The following is a 17,649-nucleotide window of genomic DNA, read 5'->3' as shown; positions in this document are numbered from 1 at the left end:
TAAAATAGGTACAAATGATTCTCTCACATTAGGAATTTCTTGAGTTATTTGAAAATTTAAGAAAGCATGTGCTTGTTCAAGATTGCTTGAGTATAATCTTAGTGATTACTGAAACAGTATCTGTGTTGAGTTCTCTTCACATGCCTCCTGGCATGTCTGGCAATTACTAGGCACTAAAAAATAATTGATAAGTTGATGAATGAAAAAGCATTTTTGTCACAATTTTGCAAATGGGTCAGACAGATAAATCTTATTATTTTACATGAAACTCTGACATAATGAGAGATTGTACTTGAGAGATTATTAGATGAAAAAAATCCAGGACTTGATCCAAGGGTGGGGCAATGAGGAGATAAAGTGGCCTATTTTTGGAGGGGTATAAGTCAAAATGCTGTCTAGCAATATTAAGTAGGCAGCATGGGTGCTGCCAATTTCCATTTCCATGCCCACAGCAAACATCCATAAATGATTATGACACTTATCCTAGATGAGCCTGGAATGAGGCTTCAGATTCCTTTCAAGACATCATTTCAGGCAACTGCTACCATTTAATCAAAGTTGGCCTAGACACTATTCACAATAGCAGAGACTTGGAACCAACCCAAATGTCCATCAATGACAGACTGGATTAAGAAAATGTGGCACATATATACCATGGAATACTATGCAGCCGTAAAAAAGGATGAGTTCATGTCCTTTGTAGGGACATGGATGCAGCTGGAAACCATCATTCTCAGCAAACTATCCCAAGAACAGAAAACCAAATACCGCATGTTCTCACTCATAGGTGGGAACTGAACAATGAGATCACTTGGACACAGGAAGGGGAACATCACACACCGGGGCCTGTCGTGGGGTGGTGGGAACGGGGAGGGATAGCGTTAGGAGATATACCTAATGTAAAGGACGAGTTAATGGGTGCAGCACACCAACATGACACATGTATACATATATAACAAACCTGCACATTGTGCACATGTACCCTAGAACATAAAGTATAAAAAAAAAAAAGGTTGGCCTAGAAAATAAAACTTACATCCCATCCTAGGTTAGTCACTGCCCCAACTCCACTGAGAAAACTTGGTAACTTACAGTCTGGCTAGCTCTTCTGAAAGGGAGATACCACCAAGATAATACTGATAAAACTTGTATACTGGGGCCTAGAGAAGAGGACAAGTGGCATCAAGGATGTTGGGTCATCCAACTTCAATTATTGGAAAGATATTGATGGCATTAGAACAAAATAACCATAGGAAAAACAGACTCTTGAAGAGTAGCTTATACATGTATATACTATAAGTCTCAGGTTATAACAAGATATCCACATGAAAATGGAGATATTTAACCAAACAGTGTTTCTCTCCAAATCTGAATCATTTTCAGTTTTTTATCTTAGTAAATAGCACTGTCATTAATTTAGTTGTCTAAGCCCGAAACCTAGGCATCACCTTGACACTTCTGTCTTCCCCGCCGCCTCACAGTTAATCTATCATAACATCCTGTCAGTTTTATTTTCTATACCTTTTTCTAACTCATGTACTTTACGCCATCTCCACCACTAGATATTACACGAGACATACTAATACTAAAAAATTATTCCATGTTTATCTGAAACTCAAGTTTAACTGGGCATCCAACATTTTTATTTGCTAAATCTGGCAACCCTAGTCTAAAATAATCTAATTCCAAAGAAGCAAAAGTAGGCCCTCAGACTCTAAATGGTGTGATCTAGATTGGGCTGTGGGATAGATTATTTATCAATGTAAGTACTAAGATTATAAGACAAATGCACATTTATTTGCCCTGCATAGCACCTTGTCTATTTAGATGGCTTATTATTTTTTAAAATCAGTTGAACAAGGTAAAACCACAGAATATTTTGGGAGGTATAGATGATATGCATAGTGAGAAAACAAAACGTTTTCTTTAGTTTTGACATTAGCTGACTTTTCTTGTAAAATTAATAATGATATCATTTCCCAAGGAAAGGTCAAAGTGCTGAAATTCTTCACGTATTTTGTAAATTTATGTGTCACTGAAAAACTGAAATCTAGCCAACATGAGAGAGATTGTCAAGTTCCTTCAGAGCTTAGCAGAATACTATAGCATGCATGACCTGTTTTTGAAATAGGATTTTGTGAAAAATACCAGAACACCTTTTCTGGTTTCTTTTTCATTAACTGCTCACACTTTACACATTCCTTAAATGATCTCCCTGGTTCCCATCATGGCAACCTGCTTCCTAAATCCACATTCTTAGCTGAGGATTGTAGTTTCAGGCAATAGAATCAACTCTGGTTAAGGATATTATGGTGTTCACGGATTTCCTCAAAATTTCAAAAAAACAGTCTGTGGAAGCTCAGCACCAACCAATCCTGAATGCTGCTCTAGGGAAAGTACCCATTTGTCACCTTCGTAGCAACTAGCAACTGTTTCACAACTCACACACTGCCTCAGCTCACACCAATGACATCTGAGATTGGCTGAGCTCTACCTAAAAATGGGGTGCCTCCTCCTTCCTGCCTTCCAGATGATGGAGTCTATGCATGTCTATACACATTTACTTCCTGATGTTGCCCCCTTCAGAATTGCCATTCAGTGTGAGTGGTTCTGTCCTTGAGCAACAAGGAAGGCTGGGAACTTGGATTCTGGCTTCTATCTTTGGGAAGCTCAACATATAATTTGGAAAATTTTCCAAATACACAGGAAGGATATTCAAAAGATAATGAACAGCAACCAACATGAAATATGTTCCCTGCTTTCCAAACACCACATTTTATAACCATCCTGCTAGATGGAGCATAATGATTAAGACATGGGCTTTGGAGTCCAATGAACTTTGGTTCTAGTTCCAGTTTTACCTCTTACTAATGGGAAAAGGCGGGATGGGCTACCCCGCTAAGGCACCATCTTCTTATCTGTGAAATAGACACATTAATACCATTCACCTCATAGGACGGTATGAGGATAAAATGAGAAAAGTGAACAAGTATGGTGGTGGAGTTTGCATCTTCACGGAACAAATACTTATCCTCATTACAAATGTGATTACTACCAATCTTTTTACCTCTTTCTTTTACATCTTGTTGTTACAACCCATTTTAGGATTTTTTAAATAATCTGATTTTTGCTTTGGTGTTATCATTTTCACATAAGAATACTTCTTTCTACTGAAGCATTTCATCAATGACATTATTGCAAAAGGTCTACAAATATTCATTTTTTAAAAAGTTTTCTAATTTTTTCCTGATTATGTTGAAAAAAAAATTGGAAACTACAGAAAAGCAGAAAGGTGGAAATAAAAATACCCCAAAATGTCATGATCTAGAGTTAACCACTGTTACTTGTCTGTCGAGAAGTATTTTTCATCAACCATAGGAATCACAGATTTGAGGAACTGAAAGCGACCATAATGACCATGTGGTTTGAATTCTCTTAGATTCCCCGAATTTGCTGCAAGCCAGCGAAACTTCATCCTCCTGACTAGTTTCATCTGTGTTTTCTCCAGAGTCACTTGGAGGGGAAAGGTCACTTGCAACTTTCATTGTCAGGTTGTGAGTTGTTTTATTTATTAATTTCGTAGTAGGAGGCTTCACGTTTTATGTGTTAGCCTCATGTTTCTAAACAGAGGAAGTAGAGGATGCTGGGAAATACCATTTGACTCTATGGAAGCCTTTGAGAGAGCAAGAGGGGAAGAAAATTACTCTTTTATTGTGAGTTTTGCCAAATGATCTCTGAGAAGCTGTGATATCATTCATATGCCGTGCCAAGCTGGATTGAAATGGCTCATCTTGGCAGACATTGAGAGTGAGCATATAATTCCTTGGGGTTGGGATGGGCTGTTATCAGAAATAGTTCCATAGGCAGTATTTACATAACTGTGGTGGAGTGTGAGAATAAACACAGCTGTGGCATTGCCCTAAATATTTCTATTCAGCAGCGAATTAAAAGAGAACTTTATCGCTGAACGACAGATAAACACAATTCATCAAGCAGTGGTCAGTTCAATTGGGGAACAAAATAGGAGTTATAAAAGACTGGCCTGCTGAAAATAGCTCCAATCAGCCATCCTGACTTTATTGCTGCTTTACTCCCTCCCTCTTCTTCCCTAGTTCCAGAAATGTAGGGCTCATCAGCCAGCAAGGAAGTTGTCTAGATTTTCTTTACCCCAAGAAGGAAGTCGAGGACACTGTCCTTTACTGAGTAAAGACCTACCCTGGGCCAGCATGCTTTATATATGTTCCTTACTTCAGAATGGTTCCCCATTTTCTTTCTGGGCTATAAAACTGAATGTTGGTGGGAGTAAGATTTCTTGCCAAGAAGACAACTTTTTAACTCCAAAGTGAGCTAAAATGGACACGTGATTTCACAGCTCTAAATGATCTAAATTCATCTTATGAATTTTTTCAAGCGTCCATATATTTTAAATAGTAGTGCAGTCCTGGTTCTGCTATGCCCAGGAAGATAGTTACATGATGTATTTGTGTAATAGTTTTCAAGGATTGCCATAACAAAGTACCACAAACTGAGTAGCTTAAAACAATAGAAATTTATCCTCTCTCAGCTTTGGAGACCGGAAGTCTGAAACCATAGTGTCAGCAGGGTTGGTTCTTTCTGGATGTTTTGAGTGGTAAACCATTTCATGCCTCTATCCTAACTTCTAGTGGTTGCCTGCCCTCATTGGCATTCCCTGTCTTGTGGCTGCATCACTCCAATCTCTGCCTCCACCTTCACATCGCCTTCTTTTCTGCACGTCTCTCTGTGTCTTTTCTGTCTCTTATAATAGCACTCTTATTGGATTTAGGACCCACCCTAATACACTGGGTGGAATGATGAGATAATGAGATAAGGATTTCATCTGAATCCTTCCCTTAATTACATCTGCAAGGATCCTATTTCCAAATAAACTCACATCCTGAGGTTCCCCAGGAATGCGAATCTTGGAGGGACACTATTCAATGCACTGCACGTGGTGAGTTAATGGGAGACAGAGACCATGTACTCCAGTTGCCTCTACAGCACATAACACATGCCAGACACCTCATCAGTGTTCTAGAACACTTGCTAATTGGCTGTGACAGCATTGCATGTTTCTTACTCCGTTTTGTAACCCAAGAGATTTACTGGGATTTTCTGTTTTAATATGCATGCCTTGACTCTTTACTAATAGAATTTCTAAGAGAGACCTATAGGTATAGATAATATGAAAACATTATGTTCACTAATATAGTTTTTCTCCCCCATTTACTGAGTCAACAGAAAGTCTTAAAATGCTAAAAACCTAAGTGACAACCACTAACATCACGTCACAAAGCACTTTCATAATTATTACCTCATTTGATACTCCAGTAACCCTGTGAATGTTATCACCTTCATTATCATCATCATCACCACTTTGATCATTACCACCACCATCTCAATTTTATATGGGATGAAGAAACTCAAGGCTCAGAGAAATGAAAAGACCTATTTGAGGTCAGTGTATGAGTCAGGACTTTTGGTTGTATTTTGAAAGTAGCCCAACTTGAACTGGCTTAAGAAAAAAAAAAGGAACATAGAAGAGCAGGTCCTTCCCTCTCGATGGCAAGATGGTCATCACAGATCCATGATTGCATCCAACCCCCCAGTATTTACAATGAGGAGGGGAAAAAAGTCTCCTTAACAATTATTCCTGGAATGCAATTTCTTTACTGTCTATCACTTTCTGTTATGGAATGTGCATTACACTGGATCCAGCAGAAATTCTGGGCCTGGATCTCTTTGGTCCAAATTGTTTCATACCTACAACCCTCAAGCCATCAAATCCCCCAGACCACATAGAATGAGAATGAGGATAAAGCCTGTTACCAGAAAAGCAGGATATGGAAATGGCAGACAAACAACAGAAGCATAGTTTACAAATGACAGCTTGGGCTTGAGACAAGATGGTTTTAACCAATAGATCTATTCTATGGCCCGTCCTTCTCCTCTTCTGTTTAAATGCATTGAATACATGATAAATGCACAATGGAACAAAATTTAAAAGATACAAAGTTATACAGTTAAAATCTCCCTTCTAATTTTGTCCTCCTGTCACTCAGTTTCCCTCCTAATTGAACTCATCTCTATACCCCTCCAGGGATAGTTACAGTTTCTACATTTACAAGCATCATATGAGTTGTTTTTACATCAGTGATACATTATTCTCACTGTTCTGTCCGGCGCTTTTTTCGCTCCACTCTGTTAGGTATTTTTGGCTCTCTGACTTTAATGACTTCAACCACCCAGGCACAGTGACATTTTCACACACCACTTAGTTTTCACTCTTGAATTTTTTTCTGTTTTCCTTTTTCTCTCCTTCTCCCTACCCTCTTCTTACTGCATTTCCTCATTTTACTTCCTTCCATATGTTCATAATGTAATTATTGAAGTTGAAACTACCTTTTAAAGAAAACACATAATACTAAACATTTGACCCTACAAAATGGTTCTTTTGAGGTATGTTATCAGCAAAAACCTACTGAAAAAAAATGAAACCATTTCTCATCTCTTTTCACCCCAGAGTCACTGATTAGCTCAGGCTATGAGAAAGCAACAGCTAATTGTAGCTCTAGTTATGGCCACAACACTCATTAACTTGTGCCCCTCAAGAGGAACCTCATATAGCTCTCTTTTGTTTTTAGAATAAAGAGGTAGATGGGTTAAAGTGTGACATGTTATCAGGTTTGCCCCAAATCTTTTAGTATCTTGCAAAAGACTCATGCATCTTTCCCTAAAGTTATTTTGTTTTCATTCCAGGATAGTAGAAAGAGCCTTTGTATAACCTTTTGGTTTTTCCCGGGGCTTGCATTTTTCTTCAAATCCCAGTACTCTGGAAAGCAGTTGGACTATAGCCCACCTGCCCTGGAGGAGTCTCCATGCTTCATTGGACCAATACAATTTTATTGTGCACAAATTTGGAAAGACTATTCATTGTAAACTAGGAAAACTGATCAAGATGGGCATGGCACTGTGACATCTCATACATGTTATTTCATTTAATCTTTTCAATAATCTCAATAGACAAGTATATTGAGACATTCTACAGATAAAGAAATTGAGGCTAGGGAGTTTAAGTAACTTGTCTAATGCATCACAGCCAATAAGTCATAAAGCCACTCTGAATCCAATAAGTCACAAAGTCAGTCTGAAAGTCATAAAGCCAATGTTTATTCCAGCATGCATCTTTTCAATTGGTAAGAATATGGGCGGCTGAAAGAACTATTGCACAACCAATCAGGAATGGAATTTCTTTACTCCCTACCACTTTCTATTCTGGAACGTGCATTACACTGGATCACATTTTGGTAAAATGAGGTCAAATAACAAATTAGGTCAAAATGTGTTTATTTGAAGTTCAGTTAATGCCAAGTAGTGGGGATATATAGGTGTAAAATCACCCCATGACCTTGTTGAGAATCTTAAGTTGTCACCCAGGGATTTGAAGGACTTCAGTGATACCAAGTACCTATCGTTTGCCTTAGATAGTAGAACTCATTGATATTAAAAGAGGAAGTTTGTAGTCCTTTCTCCTCTCCCTTTGGGTTTTGTTGGAGGTGAGGGAAAAAGGGGAATGTAAGTTACTGAATTATTTTAATTACTCATTGCACAAATAATTGACACCTTTTCCATGCCAAATTTTTGTCAGATCAGCCCAACAATTCTTAGCCCACCATCATATTTGGTGGTTTCATGCTGCCCTCATGTGTGGTCAGTGAGAGGCTCTTTCTCATCTCTCCTATTGTCATTGACCCCTATCGTAAGTCCACCATATGTCTCATCTTATAATCCAGAGTCAAAGCTTAGTTAAAAAGAATGATTTCCCTCTTTACTTGGATCTGCAAGATCTTCATAGGCTACTGGTTCACAGCTTCAAAAACTCTCCCTCTACATTTGCAAACAGGTTCTTTGCAGGACTTTACTTCATCTGAAAGCTTCTCTATGGTGGTTTTAAGATACAGATATGTCTACAAATGCCTTGGTACTCTTCCTTGTATCCTAGTGGAGCTTAATTCTCCTTCTGTTGAATGTGTATTGGACTTACTGACGCACTTTTAACAATAAGAATAAACCAAAACTCATGGTGTGCCTGCTGGTGGGAATGTAAACTAGTAAAACCACTATGGAAAACAGGATGGAGTTTCCTTAAAGAACTACAAGTAGAACTACCATTTAATCCAGCAATCCCATGACTGGGTATCTACCCAGAGGAAAAGAAATCATTATATGAAAAAGACACTTGCACACGCATGTTGATAGCAACACAATTCACAATTGCAAAAATATGGAACCAGCTGAAATGCCCATCAACCAATGAGTGGATTAAAATATGTGATATACATACACCACAGAATACTACTCAGCCATATAAAGGAACAAAATGATGGCATTTGCAGCAACCTGGATGAAGTTGGAAACCGTTATTCTAAGTGAAGTAACTCAGGAATGGAAAACCAAATATCAAATGTTCTTTCTTATAAATGGGAACTAAGCTATGAGAATGCAAAGGCAGAAGAATGATATAATAGACTCTGGGGACTCAGGAGAAGGGGTGGGAGGGTGGTGAGGGATAAAAGACTGCACATTGGGTACAGTGTACACTGCTCAGGTTATGGGTGCACCAAAATCTCAGAAATCACCACTAAATAACTTATCCATGTAACCAAAAACGACCTGTTCCCCCAAAACTATTGAAATTTAAAAATCAAAGAAACAACAACAAACATGGTGTGTGCCTTTGAAGACCAGGTCAGAAAAGGCATAGCAGTTCCTTTTTTTCTTTGGAGGAAACACCTGCCATGTCAGGAGGACACTCAAGCAGCCTTTGGAAAAGGCTCATATGGCAAGAAACTGAGGCCTCCTGCCAATGGCCATAAGAGGGAGCCATCTTAGAAGTGGATCCTCAACCCCAGTCAAGCCTTCAGATGCCTGCAACCCCTGTCAGCATCCTAACTGCAAATTCCTGAGCCAGAACCACTCAGCTAAGCTATTCCCAAATTCATGACCTACAGATACTGTGAGATAACAGATGTTTGGAATTTTGTTTTGTTTTGTTTTTGTTTTTCAGTAAGGGTCTTGCTCTGTCACCCAGGTTGCCGTGCAGTAGTGCAATCATGACTTTTACTACAGCCTTGACCTCCTGGGCCCCAAGCAATCCTCCCACCTCAGCCTCCTACGTAGCTGGGACTACAGGTGTGCACCACCATGCCTGACTACTTTTTAAATTTTTTGTAGAGATGGGGCCTCCTTACTTGCCCAGGCTGGTGTCAAACTCCTGAGCTCAACTAATCCTCCCACTTCAGCCTCCCAAAGTGTGGGGATCACAGGGATCACAGGCCTGAGTCACTGTGGCTGGCCTGGAATTTTAAGCCAAATTTTAATTGAAGGGAATTTGTTAGTCAGTAGTCCATAGCTAACATACTCTCCAGGAACCATCTGTTGTATTACTCTTCTGGGGACAACTACCAATAGGCGCAGCTCATTAGGGGGCTCCAGCTTGGCCTCAGAGAGGCCTGCAGTAGTCTTTAATCTATATAAATTTGTGGAACATTTAAAGCATATGCCCAGGCTTCAATCTCTGGAACCTTACTCAGTATGACTGGGATAGGGTCCAACCATTTATATTTAACTGAATGATTTTTTAAAAAGAAGCCTATTAAAGGATATCTGAAGCATACTTTTGGTTGAGAATCTTGCTGTTCTTTTTGATGATAAAAAGCAACAGCCCTCTCTGCTCTGTGTCTTTTGTATTCTTCCTCTGAAAACTGATGGGGGAAGCTCAGTTTACCATTCCATGTCCCTCTCAGCCATTGGGAAGCCTGGCAAACAACCAAGCTCAGTCCTTTTTTTTAAATGAACCTATGGCACAGCCCTTCTCAAACTTGACTAGAGTTGGATTTTCCTGGAGGATGATTGCTGGACCTCATCCCCAGAGTTCCTAGTTAAGTAGGCCTGAGGTGGGAACCTATAATTTGCATGCAAATACTGCTGGTCTGTGGTTCCACCTTGATTATCACTGCCAACAAGTATGGGACCTGGTACTTCAACTTTGCCTCAGAAATTGTCCTAGATCCTCCCTACACTTCAGGTAGCAACAAAAAATGATCCATTCATCCATTTTTGCCTGAGGCAAAAGTTAATCCATAGAAATTCGAATAGTGATTATATTGGAGGACAGGAGCTGGAAAGGGTATACAAAAGGGATTTCTGGGATGACTGTAATATTCTATTTCTTGATCTGAGTGACGGTGACACAAATATATTCTCTTCGCAAAAATACAGTTGAGGTGGACACCTACAATTTGTGCACTTTTCCGTCTGTAGGTTATACTTTAAAAGTTGACTTAAAAATTAATAATAATGATAAGCACTGTCAAAACCTGGAAGAAATGGGTGTCCACATCACTATCCTATACCTCTGTTTGCAAGTCTGCTTTATCCTAGGGCCATGCTGGCAACTCAACAAAGAAAATACTGTTTTCTTTCTTTCATTTTTGCTGGCATCACTTGTGTGTGTGTGATACCTGTGGAGTCCTGTTTCCCAATATGTTGTTTCTTTGAAAACAAATGCCAGCCTTCAAAAGAAAATATTGTAAATGACGTATTTGCATGCTTTAAATTCCTAGAATAATAGATATTGATAGAATATCTTGAAAAGCCAGTTGATAACCACCATTGCTGATTAAAAATAAAGTTTTAAAGAAAGGAGAGAAAAGCAAGCTGAGCTCTCATTAATGCCTTTGAGAATCCTCGTTTGTGTTCTGCTATGCAACTTTACTGAACAGTGAGAACTTTGGGAGACAATAAACTCACCCCAGATTTATTACCCATTTCTTTGAAAAGAACCTAAAAGTCATGAGTTTTTTTTTGATTGACAATTGATTCTAATTATTAAGTCTTTGGATATGAATGAAGAAGGAGGAAGAAAAAAAATGCTGTCTATTTGACAGGAGATTCTTACTCTACTGACAACCCCAATATCCATGGTTCCTTTTCTTGTTGAAGGACTGCTGCATATTATTATAGATGATAATAAGAGAACAGAAATTATCTCAGAGATTGGGGCACCCATTGTTACTGTTGGTGTTTATGATGACCCAGTTGATGCAAGAAAGGAAGGACTCAGGATGGCTGAAATAAAAGTTAAGCATATTGAAGCCAAAGAAGCTTTGGAAAATTATATTACCTTACAGGATTTTAACTCGGCATCAAAATTAAAAGAAGAAATAAAAGCATTAGAAGATATCAAAAGAAACCTTTTGAAAGAGACAGAGCAATTTGAAATTAAAGAAGTCCACATAGAGAAGAATGACGCAGAAACATTATAGAACGTCTTATGCTGTGAACTGTTGAAGCAGATGTCCATTTCAGCAGGCATAAGTGCAGCCATGAATGGGATCATTTAATTTTTTAATCTTCCTAAGATAATACATGTTTACCCTACAGTAAGAAATCTGACTGTTTTATGCTCAGGAGCTGCAGACTACAGAATCAGGATTTTGTATGTAACACTTTGTGTTATTATTGCAGGTTTTGCAAATTGATGATGTCACAATAGAAATAAGTGCTTTAAAGGGAATCTTTGACTAGCTGATAATGTTTGGGGTTGAACCACTTAAGCCTAAAAAATCAAAGCCTTTTAATATGAAGGTGCAGAGATAAACAGTGATTGACGAACAAGAGTCATAAAAAGTTGAAAAGGCCTTACAGCGAAGAATGTTCTGAAACTCCTTTCTGTCTACACTTAGGACAGGAGCCACAGAAGGACTAGCCAAGCCGATGTTCTCTGGGCTTTGGGTCAGCAGCAGGACTGTTTCCCATCTTAATTTTGTAATGGTAGAGTCCTGTGACTGAAGAGGATATTCGACTTTGACATTGCCTAGGCGTGTTCTCCCCCATGTTTGCTTCTGCAAGCAGGACTGATCAGGAATGCTTTGAAGAAGTTTCTCTTTCAAGCCTGCAAAGACTGGCCAGTGCTCCTGCATCTTATCCTTTAGCTGAAATTGATATCTGTAATATTGTTGAGTTACTTATAGATTTGACGAGAACAAGCAGATTAAATCTTCAGGCCAAGAATTCCTAAGATTATCAGGCCTTAACAGTACATGACAGTTTGGCTGTAAAAATTTGCAGTGAGATCTTAACAAGTCCATGCTCACCAGAAATTCAAGTCTCTATAAAAGCATTGAGTTCTTTAGAACTCAATAGCCATCTTGCAAAAGATCTTCTGGTTCTATTGAATAGGATTCTGGAGCAAGTAAAGGGTAGGGCACGTCTGAAAGCTTTGGAGAAAATCAAGATTCAGTTGGCAAAAAGGAAATAAAGAATTTGGTGACCAGCCTGAAGCAGCACAGGATGCCAACTTGACTACAACTATTTTTCAAAATGAAGATGAAAAGAATAAGGAAGTACATATGACTCTTAGGGATGTAAAAGCAACCCTGGCATCAAAATCTAGTCAGCAAAAGACTAACAGGGGACAGAGAAAAGTGACAGCTTCAGCTAAGATGAAGAGGAGACATCAGATTGCTGAGGCTGACTCTGAAAGTGACCATGAAGTTCTAGAACCAGAATCAGAAATGAAGATGAAACTACCAAGACAAGCCAAAACAGCAGTGCTGGAAAACAGTAAACTTAATCTTGCACAGTTTCTCAATGAAGATTTAAGTTAGGAAAGATAGTGGAGGTAGAGTTCTTTGAAATTATCTTCTGTTCTTTGCTTGAATAAAGTTAGCCTTGTCGAAATTTTTTAAAAGGCCTTCAAAAGAAAATATTGTAAATGAAGTATTTGTAAGTTTTAAACTCCTAGAATAATGAATATTGGTAGAATAACTTGAGAAACCAGTTAATAACCACAATTGTCTTTATTTTTTGTTTTGTTTGTTTGTTTGTTTTGTTTGCTTTTGGGACAGAGTCTTGCTCTGTCTCCCAGGCTGGAGTGCAGTAGCCCAATCTCAGCTCACTACAACCTCTGCCTCCTGGGTTCAAGCGATTCTCCTGCCTCAGTCTCCTGAGTAGCTGGGACTACAGGCACCCGCCACCACGCCCGGCTAATTTTTGTATTTTTAGTAGAGATGGAGTTTCACAGTATTGGCCAGGTTGGTCTCGAACTCCCGACCTTGTGATCCGCCTGCCTCGGCCTCCCAAAGTGCTGAGATTACAGGCATGAGCCACCACGCCCAGCCCATCATTGTCAATTAAAAATAAAGTTTTAAAGAAATAGAAGAAAAACAAGTTAAGCTCTCACTGATGCTCTTGAGAATGCTAGTTTGTATTCTGCTCTGCAACTTTACTGAAGAGTGAGAACTTAGGGAGAGAATGGAAACTCTCACCTTAGATTTATTACCCATATTTTTGAAAAATGCTTAAGAGGCATGAGATTTTTTTCCTCTGTGTGAGCACAGTTGTCACCGAAAGAATTCCCTGTTCCATCACATAAAATTTTTGGTATCTCACCGGGGAGACTGGCTTTGCAAATTCCTTAAAAAGAATACTAATTATGGCTAAAGTTCTTCTAGTGACATCCCACTTTCCAAACCTTCCTTCTTCTACAACTTATGCTTGTGGTAAAACGGTTTAGTCACTGTAAAAGGTTGGTTTCAAATGTTAATGAAGCCAAGTTGCACTGGGTCTTCTAACTCTCAAGCCATCTGCAAAATTGTTATTTTGAAACTCAGGAGCTAGGTGGAACATTATTGGGCATAGTTGTTGATGATGAATACTACACTTCACATCACCGCAGAAGATGGTGAATGCCCCCCATAGGACATTGTCCAATCTCAAGGAGAGGTATCATGGTATAGTATTTAAATTCACAGGCTTTTGAGCCTATTTAACATGGGTTTTCATCATTCTCAGCAAACTATTGCAAGAACAGAAAACCAAACACCACATGTTCTCACTCATAGGTGGGAACTGAACAATGAGATCACTTGGACTCGGGAAGGGGAACATCACACACCAGGGCCTATTATGGGGAGGGGGGAGGGGGGAGGGATTGCATTGGGAGTTATACCTGAGGTAAATGACGAGTTGATGGGTGCTGATGAGTTGGTGAGTGCAGCACACCAACATGGCACGTGTATACATATGTAACAAACCTGCACGTTGTGCACATGTACCCTAGAACTTAAAGTATATAATAAAAAGTAAATAAATAAAAATGAAAAAAACATGGGTTTGAATCCCAGCATCACCAACAGTGTGGCCTTGGGTAAATTGCTTCTTCCTCTCTCTCTCTCTCTCCAAAGTTCAATTTTTTTGTTCTGTTAAGGGGGGGTTAATAATATCAGTCACAGGGCTATCAGAAGCATTATATATAATAATATAAAATGATTTAAAAGTTTGCCTGGCACATAGTAAATTCTCAGTGAATAATAGCATGAGTATTAAGGGATGAAAGGAAGTTAATAAATGGATAATTCTATTCAGCTTTGAATTTCCGAATCCCTGTATCTTTCTAATGTAAACACGAATGAATAAATGATATTTATTGCATATATACATGAATGAATGTTGGGGTTTTTTTTCTCTATGCAATTAAAAAGTATCTGTCTAAAATTTACAGATACAGAGAACAGGTTAGCTGTTGCCTAGGGATTTGGTATGTGGTGGGGGTGGGGGACACATGACTAAAAAGGGGTAGTTGCGGGGGAGATTAAAGATCTCTGCTTTGTGGTGATGGAGTAGTTCTGCATTGTCATTGCAGTGGGGTTTACACAAATCTACACATGGAAAAAATGGCATAGAAGTATACCTTCACATCGTACCCATGTCAGTGTCCTAGTTTTGATAATGTACTATAGGAGGTAAAATATAACCACTGGGGGAAACTAGTAAAGGGCATCCCAGACTTCTTTGTTCTATTTGTGCAACTCCATGCTAATCTATAATTACTTCAAAATGAAAAGTTAATGACATAAACTATCTGTTGAGAATTTCCTTCTTTTACCACAATTACAGTATACAGATCTCTCACTCTGTTTCTCCAGTAATCCAATTAGAGTTCTGGCATAAGCTTTGGTGTTGGACTTTTATTTTTATTTTAGTTTATTTTATTTGAGACTGAGTCTCACTCTGTAGCCCAGGCTAGAGTACAATGGCTGGACCTCAGCTCACTGCAACCTCTGCCTCCCAGGTTCAAGCAATTCTCCCACCTCAGCCTCCTGAGTAGCTGGGATTACAGGCACCCGCCATAATGCCTGGCTAATTTTTGTATTTTTGTGGAGACAGGCTTTTGCCATGTTGGCTAGGCTGGTCTTGAACTCCTGACCTCAGGTGATCTGCCCACCTCAGCCTCCCAAAGTGCTGGGATTACAGGTGTAAGCCAGCGTGCTGGTACTGGACTTTAAATATATAATATTTTAAGTGCTCTTTCCCCGTTGTTACCCCTTCCTAAGCCAATTCATGCCTTCACACCACGGGTCTGAAGATTAAGTGGAAGCTAAATGTGCTACAGACAAAATTCCTAAAAGATGCAAAGTTTGGTCATCTTCGATTCTAAAATATTCTCAATTGATTAACACTGAGCAGCAGGATTAAGCATGTGGCTAGATATATTTCTATCTATTTCCTGCCAGCACCAGCAAGGATGTGAGTATATTATTAAAATCCTCTGTGAATTAAGAAGTAAGGCAAATTAGTATCAGCTCACAGTTTGGAAGTCTCGATATGATACTACTAATCAGCAAATCAGCTGAATAACAAGAAAATCGGATAACCTTAATTTAGGTGATTTGGTGGTTGCACAGCTGTGTTCCCAGTATGTAGACCAGTACTTGGGCACCCAGTAAATATGCGTGGATGAATGAATGAATGAATGAATGAATGAATGAATGAATGAATGGCAGGACCATTAAGGCATCCCCTGAGAAACTGACAAAGTCTAAAAATAGGAGTAAAGAATTAATTCACCTTTGTGGACCAGGTCTTAATGAAGCAGGACCTGCCAGGAAACTTTCTAACCCTTCTCTCTGTGCTCCTCTAGGCAGCTTGAAATCCACTCTCCAGATGCTAAGCACACGGTGATCCTAAGGAGCAAGGATTCAGCCACCGCCCAGGCATGGTTCAGTGCCATCCATTCCAACGTTAATGACCTGCTAACCCAAGTGATTGCTGAGGTCAGAGAGCAGCTGGGGAAAGCAGGCATTGCTGGGAGCCGAGAGATTAGGCATCTTGGCTGGCTTGCAGAAAAGGTAAGAAAAATACCTTCCTCTAATAGTCATTCTTCCCGAGATTCCCGCACCGCTCATAACCACTGAAGTTATCTCATTCCATAGGCTGATTCTCTCATTCACAGTCTGTGTGGATTTCTTATCCCTCTCCAGCAGGCTACAGGCCTTTACATTATATAGGGGTTTTGTCTTAATCAACTTTGATTACCTGCATTTAGTCAAACATGTGGCAGATTGCACGGGGTCCAGGTTGTTGGATGATGGATGAATGAGTGAGTTGAGGAATAGTTTGATTTTAACATCTATGTATGAAGGGAAGGGAAAATAACTCAACCTCAGAACAGAGCTGTTGCTTTGGGAGGCAAGGAAGTCCAAATTATTGCTTCAAGAGGGTTTGTGTGGGTTTTGATGAGCCTGTTTGTTAATAACACAGACACTTTTGAGATGATTCAATTATACATTTACAAGTAACAGCAAGGATTACTTGAGCAATTACTATAAGCTGGCTCTTTTCTTATGTTACCTTATATTTTATTTGTGCTCTTAAGCCAGCCCCTCTTTAATGTTATCATTAAAGAGCACTTACTTTTGTGAGGCACAGTGCGAGGCAGGAGTCGGGGAGGGAGTGAAAACATAAAAAGACGGCCTCTGTCTCAGAGAGGACAGCTGCTGTGGAAAAGACTTTGGGTCATATTAACACGGTCCCTGATTTCTTTTCCCAAGTTATGTGATATGTTAAAGATAGTAAAACTCACTTTGTGGCCATCTCCTGGGAGTTACTCTTTCTCTCTCTTTCAAAGGATTGAGTCTTTGCCATTGTCCTTACACATGATTGCTGTCCCTTGAAGTTCACCTTGAGTGCTCAGGAACGCTGGACTTTGGGGATGATCTGACCTCCCAGTGACTCACCTTCTAATAGACAGTAAATGGGAATAGTGAATGTCACAATAACACCTTTCCTGCCAAAGAACTCTGTCATCTGAGAAGGCCCAGTCAAATGGCACCTGGAATAATACTTGAACACACCATTTGGCTGTTTTCCATCATTGTGCTTTGTTTGCAGCAGATCATGCATGGGTCTTAGCCTAAAAATTTAACACCAAATGGGTTGTTTGACTTGGTATTGTCCTATCTCTCAGAGATTTCAAAGAACCAAAGGGACAATGCAGGTGATAGGAGCATCCAAATTCATAATAAACACAAACCACCCATAGCCTTTCATGAGCTTATGTGTTAGGGTTCCTGAAGAAAACAAGACCATAAATCTGGATGGCTGATGTAATTTTGAAAGTTACATCTCTATCACTCTCCACTTTCTACTGTCTTCCAATGCATGTGTTTTTATTAGGAAAGGGCCTGATAGGGATCTTTCCATTACAAGTGGCAGAAAACTCAACTCAATTTAGCTTGAGCAAAATGGGCATGCCAGGGTTCTGATAACTGCAATGTCCAAAGATAA

The 17,649-nt window shown here is 39.3% G+C and overlaps 1 protein-coding gene and 1 pseudogene across 4 annotated transcripts in view; both read left to right on the top strand.

Moving 5' to 3' along the window:
- SNTB1 (syntrophin beta 1) overlaps positions 1–17,649 on the top strand; it is a 278,993-nt gene that overhangs the window by 156,577 nt on the left and 104,767 nt on the right. For all 4 annotated transcript variants that reach the window (XR_002734198.1, XM_023224643.2, XM_031935905.1 and 1 more), the window contains one exon: positions 16,004–16,211. Coding sequence is in view for 3 of the 4 variants with exons in the window: in XM_023224643.2 (XP_023080411.1) it covers positions 16,004–16,211 (208 nt within the window). In the remaining variant the exon portion in view is untranslated. The remainder of the gene's footprint in view (positions 1–16,003; positions 16,212–17,649) is intronic.
- LOC111550914 lies at positions 10,986–12,695 on the top strand (annotated as a pseudogene).

Source organism: Piliocolobus tephrosceles, chromosome 7 (genome assembly GCF_002776525.5).
Source record: "Piliocolobus tephrosceles isolate RC106 chromosome 7, ASM277652v3, whole genome shotgun sequence".
Lineage (NCBI taxonomy): Eukaryota > Metazoa > Chordata > Mammalia > Primates > Cercopithecidae > Piliocolobus > Piliocolobus tephrosceles.
This window is presented reverse-complemented; position numbering and strand designations above follow the sequence as displayed.